The sequence below is a fragment of the Desmodus rotundus genome, chromosome 1 (assembly GCF_022682495.2).
Source record: "Desmodus rotundus isolate HL8 chromosome 1, HLdesRot8A.1, whole genome shotgun sequence".
Lineage (NCBI taxonomy): Eukaryota > Metazoa > Chordata > Mammalia > Chiroptera > Phyllostomidae > Desmodus > Desmodus rotundus.
In genome coordinates this window covers 3,839,780-3,855,850 of record NC_071387.1, presented here as the reverse complement: position 1 = coordinate 3,855,850, position 16,071 = coordinate 3,839,780, and the positions used below count along the sequence as shown (strand labels likewise).

The following is a 16,071-nucleotide window of genomic DNA, read 5'->3' as shown; positions in this document are numbered from 1 at the left end:
CATTTTTCATTTTCCAAAACTAATTCTAACGAGAGTGGACCTTAGATGGCGGGTCATTACCCGAAACCCTGTTCGTTGATGTTATGTTTCAGATGTGTTCGCCACAGTCTTCAGAGAACCAGGGAGCAGTGGAGCGCGGACCTCTCCCCCTCCCCCAGCTCCGCCTAGAGCCCCGTGCTCCTTTTAGACAGTTCCAGATGAACGACCAGGACGGGTAAGGTGGTTGCACTGGAGTCGCGCACGTAGAGGTCACCCCGGCGGCGGTAAGGGACAAGATGACAGGGCTGGCAAGTGCAGGTGCCTTGTCCTCTGGAGACCACAGTGCCCCGAAAATGAGCTCTGAGCCCCTGGGTGTGTGGGATGGCAGGACTGAGGCCCGGCGAGAGCCTGGGTGATGACTTCGGTCCCTGGCAGAGGTGAGATTTTGGCAGGTGCTGGTCACCACTGCTCTAGGCATTAGCACTGAGCAATAGACCTGCAGATGGGGCGGGGCTTCTCTCCGCAACGCCTTCATCTATCACGTGGTCCTCTCCAGAGGAGATGTCTTAAATGTCAAGTCAAATGCACACGTGAGCCTCTGCAGTCTAGGGCTTGTTTTTGAAAGGCGTTTGGTTTTGCTTCCATACGTGTAGAGTCTTTAACTCTTCTCTGTCACCAGAAAAGACAACAGGCTGGGAATGACTCGCCCGCCCCGCCCCCTGAGGCAGCTGGTGGAGCGGGCTCCGCGACCCACCATCATCACTGCGGAAAACCTCAAGGGCCTCGATGACCTGGACACGGATGCCGACGATGGCTGGGCAGGTGGGTGGTGTTTCTGGGTGGGCTCTTGCCTGTGGGTGTAGAGAGGTGGGACTGAAGTCCATCTCCACTGAGTGAGGCTGAGACCCCGTGTCGTGTCTTTTCCTGGGTGTGCGGGGAATGGGGACGTGGGGGCTGGGAGCGGGTCCAGTGCCCCAGTAGATCCTCTCGGGCAGCCAGCCAGTCTTTTGGTGTTTGGTCTTTGGTCTTGATCTTAGAGCTGTGGTAGATTTTGCTGTTAACATTTTTAAAGACTTCGTATTCTTTCGTGTGCCTTTGTTTGTTTTCAAGTAAATTTTAATCACCTCGAAAGACACACGTCTTAATCGTACAGGTTTGACAGGTGTACACCTGTGTGGCACACCCCTGTCAAGGCAGAGAACCTTTCCCTCAGCACCCCCTCCCTTCCCGTCAGCCTCTCCCCCCACCACTGTGTGGGCCTCCCCCTCTTCTGGGGGATCTTACCTTAGGTTAGCTTTGCCTCCAGGATAACTGCAGGCCAGTGGGGCCACGCAGCTTTTCCTCTGGTTGCATGTCTTAGATTCATCAGCGTTGAGATATAAACACACACACACACTATACACATATGCTCACACTACACACACACACCACTAGTTGCTTTTTATTGCTGGGATTTGTTTCATTGTATCAACATATTGTAATTTGTGTTCCAATTCGAAAGTTCCATTGTGAATAATGTTTTCAGTTCTCTTGAGTAAATATCTGGGAGTGATGTACTGGGTCAAAGGGTGGGCAGGTGGTGAGGTTTACAAGGACTCCCCAGAGTGTGTCCTAGTGGCCCTGCCTTTCCGCCTTCCCAGCGGTGACCACAGCACTCCCTGCCAGTCTTCGCAATTTCAGCCATCCCAGAGGTTGTGCGTTAGTATCTCATTGTGTTTTTAATCTGCATTTTGCGAATGGCTAGTGATGATGGATGCGCTTTCCTGTGCTGTTTGGCGGCAGGTGTGTCTTGTTTTCCTTTATGAGTGGTGTGGTACAAGCCCTTTGCAGCTTACGCTTCACGTGCGGCTTCCCCCGTTGCCTGCCGTGTCCGTTTTTCAGTACTGTCTTGATGAGTAGAAGTTTTTAATTTCGATGAAGTTTATAAGTTTGTGTTTTATAGTTATTACTTTTGTGTCTTGTCTAAAAAAATCTTTGTCCCCTCCGCCCTTGGTGGTGAAGATATTCCCTTGTGTTTTATAGTTTGTTTTTAAGATTTTGTTTATTTGTTTTTAGAGAGAGGGGGAGGGAGGGAGAAGAGAGGGAGAGAAACGTAAGTGTGTGGTTGCTTCTCAAGTGCCCCCTCCTGGGGACCTGGCCTGCAACCAGGCACGTGCCCTGACCAGGAATCGAACTGGCCACCCTTTGGTTCACAGGCTGGTACTCAATCCACTGAGCCCCACCAGCCAGGGCTATAGTTTTGGGGTTTTTTTAAAAGATTTTATTTACATATTGTTAGAGGGGAAGGAAGGGAGAAATAGAGAGGAAAAAACATTGATGTGCAAGAGAAACATCCGTCGGTTGCCTCTTGCATGGCCCCAACTGGAGACCTGGCCTGCAGCCCCGGCATGTGCCCTGACCGGGAATTGAACCGATGACCTTTAGGTTTGCAGCTGGCACTCAATCCGCTGAGGCACTCCAGCCAGGGATGTTTGACAGTTTTAAGTCTTCATTTTTGGATCTGTGCTCCCTGTTGAATTAGTTGATGTGTGTGGTGTGAGATAGGAGTTGAGGTGTACTTGTTTACGTAAGGATGTTAGTTGCTCTCCACCATTTGTTTGTAAGACTTTCCTTCCCCTATTGAATTGCTTTGGCATCTTTGCCAAAAATCAGTTGACCTGGTAAGTGCGACCTATTTCTGGACCTGTTTACTCTGCTGGTTTGTTGAGTCACCCTGTGCCCGCACCACACTGCAGCTTTATGGTAGCCCCTCCATTTAGGTCGTGCAGGGTTTCCAGTCTGTTTGTTATTGTTTGACGATACTAAGTTCATTTCATTCCCATATAAATTTAGAATCAGCCTGGCAGTATTTACAAAAAGCCTGCAGGCATTTTGGTGAGGATTGTATTGAATTTATTTCTGTGTAAGTGACGTCGTAACTTTGAATCTTCCAGGAGCCTGGTGGATCTGTTAGCTCTTCATCGCTCCCAGCAGCATTTTACAGCTTTTCAGGTAGAGGTCTTGACCGTCTTTTAAGTTTATTCCTTAGTATTTTATATAGTCTTTGAAGCCATTATAAATGGCATTGTTCATTTTTTTAGGTTTTGTTTTTAAGTGTCTGATGTCATTATGTAGAAATACAGCCGATTTTTGTGGACTGACCTTGTACCAGGCACTTTGATGAGTACACTCACTAGTTTTACTAGTTTTTGTTGATTTCTCAGCATTTCTCCCTGAACAATCATGTTGCCCCAAAACAGGGACAGCTCTGCGCTTGCAGACCACGTGCCTTCTCTTTCTTTTTCTTGCTTTATTGCGCCCTGTTACTTCCCATACGACGTTGTACTCAAGTTCTTTGTTTCTGATCTCAGGGATAAATGTTCAGTGTTTCACCATTAAACACTGGGTTAGCTGTGCTTTGTGGAGATGTTCTTTATCAGGCTTAGAAGGTTCCCTGCGATTTCTAGTGGGCTGGATGTTTGGTTTTTTAAATCATGAATGTGTCTGTATTGAATTTTGCTAGAGACTTTTCCCGTCTTCGTGATCATACAGTTTTTCTCCTTTATTTTGGAAATCTTGTGGATTGTACTGATTTATTTCCTAACGCTATGCCACCCTCGCATTCCTGGAATAAGCTCCCTTCTGTGCGCCTCGACTCAGTGTGCTGGTGTTTGGGGATGGTTTTGCTGTCCGTGTTTATGGTGGGTATCGGTCTGTAATCTGCTTTCCTTCTACTGTCTTTGTTGGGTTTTGATACCCGGTTATGCTGGGCTCATGAGATGACTCGGAAACTGCCTCTCCCTTCTCTGCCTCCTGGAGGAGTTTCTGTGAGATTGGTGCTGTTTTTTTCATTCATGTTTGATAAAACTTGCCAGTGAGACAATTTAGCCCTGGAGTTTTCTTTGTGAAGACATTTGTGATAATAAAGTTTTATTTCTTTGATTAGTTATGCGGCTGCTCAGATTCCTATGTCAGCTCTTGATAACTGTTTTTCGAAGGATTTATTCATTTCTTTCAGATTGCGTTTATTGGCGCAAACTGTTGACACCCCTTTTCCGTTGGTGTCTGTAGCGTCTGCGGTGAAGTGCCCGCTTCCACTCCTGATAACTGGGTCGCTTGGGATTTTTCTCTTTTTTGTGTTCACGTCTGTCTAGGGCTTATTAGTTTTATTCATATTTATAAAGAGGCAGCTTTTGGCTTTAATTTTCTCTGTTGGTTATCTGTTTCACTGACCTGTTCATTTTCGTTATTGGTGTTTTCTAGATTTCTAATTTAATTCTTTAGAGTCAGAGATCGTACTCTGAATGATTTCAGATCTTTTTGGACATATTGAGACATATTTTATGACCAAGATGTGATCTGTCTTGATGAATATTCCAAGTGCCCTGGAAAAGAATGTGTATTCTACGGTTGTTGGGGTTATGTTCTGTAAGTACCGGTTAGTCCAGGTGGTTGTGGTGGCGATTCAGATCTTATGTACTTTATTGATATTTTTGTCGAGTTCTGTCAGTTACTGAAAATGAGGTGTTAACCTTTCCACTGTAATTGTGAATGGATCTTTTCTCCTGTCTTTGCTTCACTTATTTTATTAGGCTCAGTGCACATTTGTAATTTTTATAACTGACATCAACGCTTTGAGTTGTCCGCGTGTTCTTTGTCTCTAGTAGTGCATCTCGCCTCCGGGTCTGCCTTGTCCCACATCAGTGTCATTGCTGTGACCTGCGTGCTGTCTTCACGGGATGTCTCTGCTGTCCTTCACCCCCCCCCCTTGTTTGTATGTAATCCTTCACCCCCCTTGTTTGTATGTAATCCTTCACCCCCCTTGTTTGTATGTAATCCTTCACCCCCCTGTTTGTATGTAATCCTTCACCCCCCTGTTTGTATGTAATCCTTCACCCCTACCCCCATGTTTGCATGTAATCCTTCACCCCCGCCTCCATGTTTGCATGTAATCCTTCACCCCCACCTCCATGTTTGCATGTAATCCTTCACCCCCACCCCCGTGTTTGCATGTAATCCTTCACCCCCACCCCCGTGTTTGCATGTAATCCTTCACCCCCCACCCCCGTGTTTGTGTGTAAAGTGCTGGTTTGGGAGACGGCACATAACTACTTGGTTCTTCATCAAACCTAACACTGCCTTTTAATCGGAATGATGCTTTTAAAAAAATACATGAGTCAGTGATTTTTAGTAGATGCACAAGTTTGTGCCACCATCACCACTAGCCAATGCCAGAGCATTTCCATCACCCACAAAGGAACCCTTTGCCATTAGCAATCACCCCCAGTCCCCCTCCCCACAAACTCAAACACATGCTCCTCCTCTGGCGACAGCTAATCTACTTTCCGTCTCTATGGATTGACACCTGCACATTTCACACACACAGAATTATATAACGTGTGACCTTTTGTCTGCCTGCTGACACTTAGCATGATGATTTCAAGGTCCATCAGTTGTAGCGTGTGTGGATGTACCGTATTTTGTGACCAACTCAGCAGCTGATGGACACTACCTGCCACCAGCACCACTTGGGGCATCGGGGGCGGGGGGGGGGGGGCTGGGCTGGCGCGGTAATGCACGGATGTCGTGGTCAGAGCCTCCGTGTCCATAGGGTCAGCGCCTGTCTGATTCTGCCTACTTCTGCTCATTCTCCTGCGCCTTCTAATACATTTGTTAGGTATCTTGCCCAGATTCAGGAATTCTTGTCTGTGGGAGGATTGGTCTGACCGGGCCTCCTTGCTGTCAGCAGACGCCAGCACTGTCCTTCACTTTCCTCTGCAGTTTGTTCTGGCGGTGGTAGCTGGGTGGGGCGCCTTAGTCCCCAGTTGGGTTGGTGTAATTCCTGACTGGCCCTCTCAGCAGCTAAAATTCTCATTTTCCTTGTTCTTCCTGACCCACCTCCTGTTGTAGGCCTCCATGAGGAAGTGGACTATTCTGAGAAGTTGAAGTTCAGTGATGACGAAGAGGAGGAAGATGTTGTGAAGGATGGCAGGCCGCAGTGGTAAGGCTCCCCCTGTGCTTGCGGCACACTCCAGGGCGCCTGGGTGCTTGCCTGGGCCACCTTGTGCTGGTCCCGTGCCGAATGCGCACCTGCTCACTTCCAGTGGCCTCGCAGGGCTGGCCACTGGTTCAGTTTGCAGGTGAGGGGACGGGGCCGTTCAGGAGTGGAGCCAGGACTGGCATCCAGGCAGGAGTCCCAGTGATGGCAACCGCTGCTCCAGTGTTCTTCCTGAGTTCGGGGGGTGGACCACGTGCTCTGCAGACTGAGGGTGGTGGCGTGTCCCCGCAGGCCTGTGTGGCCAGCCAGTTTGGGAAACCACCTGGGTTCACTTACTCCTTACTTCCAGGGTCGCCCCAGCCTGGGACACACATAAAAAGGCGTGTTGGGCATCTTTGGACGGGGTGTGCTGTGAGCAGGGCACACCAGGTTTCCTACATTTTTCAGATCACTTTAATCTTTTCTCTCTTTTTTTGGATTATTTTATTGCACTGATTTTCTTACAATGCCCTTTGGAAAATATTTCATTGTACTCTAGTCCTTCTTGTTTTTAACCATAATATCAGTAGTGTTGGCTGGTACTTTAAAGGTTGTGGGGGGGCTCTGCCCGTAGGGCCCCGCCACTGCCACGGATGAGAATAAATCCACCAAGACATGACTTGCTTGGGGAGGAAAGGTGGCGGATCTCTCAAAGGAGAAGGGCCAGGAACCTGTTCCTCAGTGGGCTTTTATTGGGTTCAATGTGCACAGGAATACAGGTAAAGCTCATCAATCATTGTCAGGCAGTAAGGATCAAACAATAGATAACATTCAGAGAACTATGAGGGCTTATTCTGAGTCAGGGTCAGTTAGCTAAAGGGCTGTAAAACTTTGAGAAACAAACTCATTTCATGCTCGGACCCTTATCATTTAAAATGAGGGTATTAACAAAGCAGGTTTCACAGGATTTTGTGCGTTCTTTCTTAGGCCTGATATCCCTGGGGAACCCGCCCTTTCCAGCACACGGCTGCACCCACCTCCGGCATTGTTTCAGGCTTAAGTCAGGCAGGGAAAGTAAGGCAGCCAAGAGATTAGGAGACTTCTTGCAGACAGAATGAGGACAGGCTATGTAAAAGCTGAGGGGCGAGGATCTGTCACCCCCTTTTTCGATAGCCCCCCAAGTCCTTCCCTGAGGGCCCCTTCACAACCATGCTTGTCTTAGGTCGTCCCTTCCTTGAGGAATCTTACCCGTCATTGGCTAAACGGTCATCCACTGGGGACTAAGCAGGGTGAAGTAAAGGGGGCAGAGGCGGCGCCCCTGCCAGGGAGATAAGCTTTGTCTCCTTAGTGGCTTAGGTTCCCAGGGTCTCTCACTCAGCCTTAGCTACTAGGGGTTACAGCTTCTGAAACCAGGCAGGGCGGTTCCCAACAAAAGGTAGTACCTTGGCTGCTTTAATTTGCATTTTTTTGAGTACTGGCCAATATGAGCGTTTTCTTTCATGTGAATCTCCTGTTTTCTTCATATATTACCAATTAGACTTATGCTTTTTTCCAAGATGTGATTGTTTTATATTGCTTAGATATTAATGCTTTAATGTTTCCCTTTGTTTTATCGTCATGATTGAATGTCTGTATAGTCGAGTCTGCAAGTCTCTCTCTCTTTTCTTTTTTTAATATATTTATTGATTATGCTATTACAGTTGTCCCATTTCCCCCCCCCACTCCACTCCATCCTGCCCACCCCCCTCCCTCCCACATTCCCCCCCTATAGTTCATGTCCATAGGTCATACTTATAAGTTCTTTGGCTTCTACATTTCCTACACTATTTTTACCCTCCCCCTGTCTATTTTCCACCTATCATCTATGCTACTTATTCTCTGTACCTTTCCCCCTCTCGCCCCCTCCCACTCCCTTAATGACAACCCTCATGTTCTAGTTGTTTGCCTAGTTTGCTCTCGTTTTTGTTTTATGTGTGGCCGTTAATAACTGTGAGTTTGCTGTCATTTTTACTGTTCCAATTTTTGATCTTCTTTTTCTTAGGTAACTCCCTTTAACATTTCATATAATAAGGGCTTGGTGATGATGAGCTTCTTTAACTTGAGCTTATCTGAGAAGCACTTTATCTTCCCTTCCATTCTAAGTGATAGCTTTGCTGGATATAGTAATCTTGGATGTAGGTCCTTGCATTTAATCTTGGGTAATGTAATTATGATGTGCCTTGGCGTGTTCCCCCTTGGGTCCAGCTTCTTTGGGACTCTCTGAGCTTCCTGGACTTCCCGGAAGTCTATTTCCTTTGCCAGATTAGGGAAGTTCTGCTTCATTATTTGTTCAAATAAGTTTTCAATTTTTTGTTCTTCCTCTTCTCCTTCTGGCACCCCTATAATTCGGATGTTGGAACGTTTCAAGGTGTCCTGGAGGTTCCTAAGCCTCTCCTCATTTTTCCAAGTTCTTGTTTCTTCATTCTTTTCTGGTTGGATGTTTGTTTCTTCCTTCTGGTCCATACTATTGATTTGAGTCCCAGTTTCCTTCTCATCACTATTGGTTCCCTGTACATTTTCCTTTGTTTCTCTTAGCATAGGCTTCATTTTTTCATCTGTTTTTCGAACAGATTCAACCAAGTCTGTGAGCATATTGATAACCAGTGCTTTGAACTGTGCATCCGATAGGTTGGCTATCTCTTCGTCGCTTAGTTGTATTTTTTCTGGAGCTTTGAAGTGTTCTGTCTTTTGGGCCATTTTTTTTGTTTGTTTGTTTGTCTTGGCGCGTCTGTTACTTTAAGGGGCGGAGCCTTAGGTGTTCACCCGGGCGGGGTTACGCTGGTTGCTGCGCTGTGACGCTGTACGTGGGGGAGGGGCCTAGTGGGAGCAATGGCGCCGGCCTCACTGTCCTCTGGATTTCAATCTTTCACTCCGATACCCACAATCAAACTGGGCCCCTCTGGTGCTGGTTCCCGAGCAAGTGGGCCTGTGCACACTCTAGGCCCCTGTGGGTCTCCCCAACAACCTCTCCTGTGAGGCTGGGAGTCTCTCCTGCTGCCGCCCCAACCCCCAGGGGCGCTTTCAATCAGAGGTTTGAGACTTCACTTCCCCGAGCTGGAGCCCTGGGTTGCGCGGTCTGCTTCGCTGCCCGCCGTTCGTCCGGTTTATCTGTGGGCGAATGTGGTGCCACGGGGTGCTACCCGCCACTCTGCCTGCCCCGCTCTCCGCCACTCTGAGTCCGGCCCTCTGCGTTTATCTGTGCAAATGTGGGGCCGCAGGGTCTGCTAGTGCTCGGACTGCCTGCGCCATTTATCCCACACTCCCGCCAGTCTTAGTCCCGCCACAGCCACAGGAGTCCTCTCCACCCCGGTGCCCGTCTCCGCCCCTCCTACCAGTCTGGATGAATGTTTATTTTCTATTTCCTTGGTGTCGGTCCCCCTTGCTGTTCCATTCTCTGTCAGTTCTTGTTGTGCGAGGAGGCGCAGTGTGTCTACCTACGCCGCCATCTTGGTTCCTCCAAGTCTCTCTATCTTGTTTCATCTTTCGTTTCAAAGCTCCTGCAGTGAGTGCCCCTCGTCTGGAGGAGGCTGGTGATGATCTGCTGCCACTCTTCCTCGGAAGGCACACCATTAACTAGTGGAGGCCACTCTTCCTCGAAAGCACACCATTGACTAGTTGAGGCCACTCTTCTTGGAAGGCACACCATTAACTAGTTGAGGCTTCTGTAATTTATTTTCACGCTGTTTGATTTTCAACTGAATCTTTGGATGCACTTGGGGAGCAGCTGTGGGTCAGTTCTTGGAACACTAAGCTCAGAAGGAAACGTGACCAGGAATTGAAGGCAAAGGCAAAGACATAAAATTGTACAGATTTGTTGGATCAGTAGGACATTCTGTTTTCTTGTCTGTTTCTGTTGATGTTAATGGAATGTGCAGCTGAAAGAGTTAGGCATGGGTTTTGGACCTAGCTTTGCTAAGGGCTATGACCAAGGACACCTCAAATTGTGGGCATCTTCCTAAATCTGCTTTAAAACTTGCACTTTAAAAAATATATATTTTATGTATTCATTTTTAGAGAGGGGAAGGGAAGGAGAAAGAGAGCGAGAGAAACGTCAATGTGTGGTTTCTTCTCACACACTTCCTGCTGGGTACCTGGCCCGCTACCCAGTCAGGTGCCCTGACTGGGAATCAAACCCTTTGGTTCACAGGCCTGTACTCAGTCTACTGAGCCACACCAGCCAGGGCTAAAACTTGTTCTTTTTTTGATATTTTCTGAACTGGTTGATGATGCCCAACCCCCGCCCCGAGACTCCTAGGACAAGCTCCAAGTCCCCTTTGCCATCCTCATGTCCCCAACCACAATAACTCCTGAAATTGCTCTTGACCACACCTCTCCCCGCTCATTGTGACTGGAGCCTTGGGGCCAGCCAGCAGCCTTTCTTTCCCGGACCATGTAGAGGTCAGCAGCTTTCATCTTATCCTCTTGCCCTTCGCACTTTGTCTAGTTGTCTTCTAAAGACACAGGTCTTTTCTGGTGGATCAGGAGCCTGAGTGTGGCCCCAAGTTACTCAGAGTGGCTGTGATCTGCCAGCCTACCTTGCCTGCCTCTCTTTCCCCGCATCACGTGCATGTGTGAGCACACGCATGCGTAGACACACAGATCCACCAGACCTGACCCCGCTTTTCTGAACTCCTGTTGTGTTGCTGGGCTCTTGTCTTGCACACAGGAGGTGCTCCGTGTGTGCACGTACATTCTGCCCCAGAGCCCGTGTTTGCAATGCGGCCTGAGGCGGTGAGCCCCGCGCAGCTTCCCCTTCCCTTCCAGCCCCAGAGCCACCCGCAGTCCCTACTGTGTGCTTTGCTTTCCTCTCCTGCTTTCTTTAGGAGGGCCTCGGCTGTCTTTGGCTGTGCTGAGGAGCATTGTTGAACACTTCTTTAGGCAGAGCACAGGGAAGGAGCTGTAGTAGAGGAGAAGGACCTTCATCTGTTAGCTCCTCCCTGGTAGGGCCCTCTCTGAGACTCAGTTTTCAACTCTTTCAAATGAGGGGCGGGGAGTAAGGCCTTCTGTTCTTCCATCAGATGAAGCAATGGGTGTGAAACTTACTTCCTGGAGCTTTGTGTGTAAGTGTGATTTGGTAAATGGTGGTGCTCAGTTTTGGTGTTCTGGGCAGGTCCTGCCACCCATGAGGGGGTGGGAGTTGGGTGTGTTCTGATAAAGGAGATTGGAGTACCTACAGCTGACCGAGGAGGGCCTCTGGCTAGTGCGATCCAACCACGTTGGTCTGACCAGGAAGACTAACACCCATGCGGTTTGTCCTAGGAGCAGCTGGGACCCCAGGGGCCAGCGGCAATTGTCCATGAGCTCTGCAGACGGTGCCGATGCCAAGCGTGCCCAAGAGGAAGGAAAGGACTGGGGCGAAACGGTGGGCATGACCCGGGCCATCCGGAAGGCGCAGGAACCTCAGCCACCTTCCAGGAAGCCTCACAGCTGGACGTCAGGCCCTGACTACCAGGTACCAGGGGCACCGGAAGGGGTTCTGTGCCTGTGACCAGCAGGGGTGCACACACTCTTCCCACGTTTGTGTGACCAGCGCTCCAGGAGAAAGACCGCAACAGGGCACCCTGTTGGCTGGCCACTGAGTTCAGTGGCTGAGTTTCTCAAAGTCCTAGGTGGACAGGCCTTTTTTTACATTTAAAAAATTTCTTCGGAAATTTCGAAACAGGCACAGACTTATGGAAAAGCTGGAAGTACAATACAAAGAATACTTTTTCCTGAGCCATTTGAAGAGACATTGCGTGACCAGGCACTAGCACCATGGAACACTTGGGTAGCGTAATACCCCAAAACTGACAGTCCTCCTAGGTAACCACGGTCTCAGCCAGGACATGAGCAGGGACGCATCACTGCCGTCACCTTTTAACAGCTGTCCTGTTAATGAATGGCCTTTACACAGGGACCCAGTTCAGAATCACACCCCACCTCAGGTGTCCTGTCTCTGTCGTCCCTGTCAATTCGGAACAGCTTTTCCTGCCTTTCGTGACTTTGACGCCTTTGGAGGTCACAGCCCAGTTACTTGTGGAGTGCACCTCGAAATGGGTTTGTCTGCTCCTTCCTCGCCATTAGGATCGAAGTTCCTTTTTTGGCTACCTCAGTTTCCTCGTGTCTCTCAGATGACACGACTCTTCTCATTGCACCCTGACAGGTAACCGTGATTTGTCTGTCCCACTCGGACAACTGTCACTCGGTTAAGGCAGCACCTGCTAAGTTTCACACCGTGAAATTAACTCTCTTCCACGTTTGTAACTGATACGAATTTGTGGGCAGACACTTTGAGACTTGGAATATCCTGTTTCTCATCCAACTTTGAGTTTATTTATAGCAGTGAGTTACAATCTATTTTCCTCGTTGTTTTGAAGCTCAAATTGTCTTTGATTTGGCTCTTGAGAACCTCTTCAAGTGGCATCCCTGCCCTTTTACATGTCTCCGTCCTCTTCTGTGCAGTTCCTTGCTTTCTGGTAGAACAGGTTTTCTTAAGCTGCTTCCTGCCTACCCTTGCCTTGGCCCCAGAAGAGATCCTTGTTGTGCAGAAACTCACATGTGGGAACTAGGCGTGTTCACTGCTGTTGGGGCGTCCCTGCCTCCCGGGCCCTCCCATGTGGACACACACAGTCATGTCTGCATTATTTCCGTGTCTGTCTGCACAGAAAGCTAGAGGTCACAGTGACAGTTCCAGTTCCACAGCGTTCACTCTAGTTGTCCCCCATCTGTCCCTGACATTTACATGTGTTAGGTCAGTCCCCCTATAGAGGACCAGTCTCCCATCCCTGCCACCACTCTCCCTTGCACAGATGCCCTCCTCAGCCACTCAGACACCAGTGCCCCATGTGGATGCCCTGAATTTCCCTGCCGGGCCTACTCTCCTTAGGAATTCCCTCCTCAGCCAGCCTGCTGGGGCCACATCGCCACACGGACGTCTTCCCCTCCCTGCCTGGGCTCTGACCCCTGCTCCCGGCCCCCCCCCCCCCCCGGACTCTATCGCAGATGCTGGCCTTGTTTGGCCACAAAGTCTCATGACTTTGGGACTGAATTATTCAGGAGGGGCAGGGTTGGGGATGGTAAAGGCAATACTTTAAATACACTTGGCAAAACTTAAAACAATTTTCAGTGCACTTTGCTATTTAAAGGGCTGCTGTTCCACATCTTATAAAATGAAAGTGCCCTTTACCTTCAGTCTTTTTTCTTGAGTACATATTATGTGCCAGGCGCTGTGCTAGGTCCAGGGGATAGGTCCATCCCCTACTCTTGGACGTCACCCTGAAATTAACCCACACCGCATTCCTACACTGGGCGCAGTACTCAGGAGACGGTCTCACTCTGACTTACTCATAGCAACACTGTGAAGTAACTGAACAGAGTCGAAAAAATAAAGGCTGTATAATTTTGTGCACCCAAATTTTTGGAAGGACTGTCGTAATTGAAATCTTTTTCAGGACCTTTAGTCTGTAAAGTGATAGCGAATCTGAGGGCAGTTTAGAAAGGCACATCATTAGTCTTAGCAATGTCCACATCGCCTGTACTTCTGCTACTTCACCGCTAGGACTTGCTGACGGACTCAGTCAGGACACGCATTAAGGGTTGTCTGCAAAAGAGTATTGACCACCGGGGGTTTAGGTAAATTACAGCCTGTGCCGTGGGGTGAGACAACGCACGCCCACGGCAGAGCGTGGGCAGAAGGTAACGTTCAAGAGCGAAATGAGAGTCATATTATGTAATAACTACCTTCATGTTTCCAGAGTAGAAGGTCTATGTCTTTTGATTGTAGCAATTGTCTCTGGATTATGAGAAGTTAGTTTTTAGGAGAAAACTTCTTGACTCCAGCGAATGTGTTGCATGTTGCTTTTGTAGAGATATAAATAACACATAAGAAAAGGCCTAGATCTTGTTTTTTTGTTTGTTTTTTCCAGTGTTTGGTGGCTTTTCCCAGTCCTGTACATCCGTATGTACAGGAAGACACTCCTGTACGTATCCCACTCATGACAGGAAGCTGTATGTTCCAATAGTCAGTCTCATTGGGATTCCGTGGCTGTGGCCTTCGGTGTCCCCTCCCCACACACCAGCAAGAAGGCGTCTTGTGTTGAGTTCTTCCCGCTGCATCTTTGGCCCTTGGGTGTTGTCCAGTAACTGGCAACCAGGCAGAGACTCGGCTGGATGGACTATCCACAAGAACTCTTCTTAGAGATGCCTTTTTGTTTTTTATATAATCACCTTGAAACCATATGTCTGTGAATTTCAACTTCTCGTGGCTTTTTACACCCAGAGGTTTGTAGATACTCACGGGGCAAGGAGTAGAGCACGTGCTTTTCAGCTCCTGTTTGTTAGCCGTGGGGGCCGACCCTCGGTGCCCTTCAGAAACGAGCGTTCATGGGCTGGGAGTGCCCTCAGTGTCTGCCCAGGGCTGAGCGCCTGGCAGACATTTCAGGACCTCCTCACAATCCCAAAGGCTTCCTGTATTGTCCCCAGTTTGCAAATGACGAACAAAGGTGCAGAAGGTTGGCACTTGCCCAAACCTCATTCCAAATACAGTCAAGGGCAGAGCAGGATTCAAGCTCGGGCCCGCCTAGTGCATGATGACATGACCCCCCAAAGGTTCTCAAGGGTCTCAGGAAGAGTGCTGGCCCTGCCCTGGGGTCGCCCTGTCTCCTCCTCTCATCAGAGGCTTTCTTCTCTTGGCAGAAGTCCTCCATGGGCATTGTGTTCCGGCAGCAGTCTGTCGAGGACAAGGAGGACAAGCCACCCCCACGGCAGAAGTTCATCCAGTCCGAGATGTCTGAGGCTGTGGAACGCGCCCGGAAGCGCCGGGAGGAGGAGGAGCGCCGAGCCCGGGAGGAGAGGTTGGCCGCCTGTGCCGCCAAACTCAAACAGCTGGACCAGAAGTGTAAGCAGGCTCAGAAGGCCAGCGAGGCCCAGAAGCAGGTGGAGAAGGAAGTGCCCCGGTCTCCAGGCACCGAGAAGGTGTCCTTGCAGGAGAATGGCCCTGCTGTCCGCAAAGGTGAGCGTGGCCCTCGTCCCACGAATGGGAAACCCTTGGCGGCTTTCTTTTGCATCTCCCTGGCTTCCTAGCACAGTCTGTGGCTTCCGGTTAGAGGATCTTGGGAAGCATCAGGTGTTAAGTTTCAGCCTGGGTCTATTCCTGGAGTCACATCCTGTCTCAGCTGTTGAAGCTAGATGGCTCCGCGCCTCACTTCTGGAGCCTGTTTCTCGGCGTCTGTGCAATGGGATGATAGCAGTGTGTTCCTCCCTGTGTGCTGCGGGGCCACGTGAGATGATGGATGTGAAGCCCCTGGCAGTTTCTGCATGTAGAAATCGTGTGTACTTCCTGGTAACATTGCCGATTTTGTAGTTGTTATCCATGTTATCGTTACTTCCACTGCCCAACCAGAGATGCAGACGTTGCGGGACTTTAATAAAAGCACGGGATCCTTCCCCCTGCCATTGATTGGAGAACACATTTCTTGGTGTGCTGGAAGGAACGGATCCCGCAGCTGCTCAGAGGTGCCGTGTGGCGCTGTATGATAGAGGGCGTCTCTTGAGCAGTTTTAAAGAACAGGATCAGCTATGTTCTTTGTGATTTAAAAAAAAAAATCAGCTGAAACCAGCTCTTCAGGAGGGAAGGGTCTGATCTTAGTTTTGGTCTCTGAGAGCCCCTCAGGTGGGGTCGTGTTCCTGGTCTGTCTGATGGCTGTCCACGTCCCTCTGCCTGTGCGGCTTGCAGTCCTCGCTGCAGGGCAGTGGGGGGTCTGGACAGAGATCGCTTGGTGGGGGCGTGGTCAGTGCGTACTGGTCCCCGGGTGGGCCTGTGGGCCTGTGGGCCTGGCCATTCAGGGGCTTCTCGGCACCTGCCCCGCCTTCCTGCAGTGTTTCTCTGAGTGCGTCGCTGGGTCTGGGAGGCTCCCCTCCAGGTCCTGCAGCCCTCTGTAGCAGAATGAAGAAAGCAAGTTTCAACAGTACCTCAATAAAGCTGGGGCAGGGGGAAAGGGTGCAAAGCTGGGATGGGACAAGAAAGAAGGGAATTTCAGAGAGAACGGTGGGCAGTTGTGTTGAGCACTTACGGCCTGTCAGGTGCTACTTCAAGTACGTCACATGGATTATCTCGTTGA

General features: G+C 49.5%; 1 protein-coding gene across 14 annotated transcripts in view; it reads left to right on the top strand.

Annotated features, from left to right (window-relative positions):
- Window positions 1-16,071, top strand: part of PRRC2B (proline rich coiled-coil 2B) — an 86,619-nt gene that overhangs the window by 40,219 nt on the left and 30,329 nt on the right. For 13 of the 14 annotated variants that reach the window (XM_053919543.2, XM_053919559.2, XM_053919556.2 and 10 more), the window contains exons 8-12: window positions 93-214; window positions 659-801; window positions 5,869-5,959; window positions 11,234-11,426; window positions 14,648-14,963. In XM_053919543.2, the coding sequence (XP_053775518.1) occupies window positions 93-214; window positions 659-801; window positions 5,869-5,959; window positions 11,234-11,426; window positions 14,648-14,963 (865 nt within the window). The remainder of the gene's footprint in view (window positions 1-92; window positions 215-658; window positions 802-5,868; window positions 5,960-11,233; window positions 11,427-14,647; window positions 14,964-16,071) is intronic. The other variant, XM_053919554.2, reaches the window with a different exon arrangement.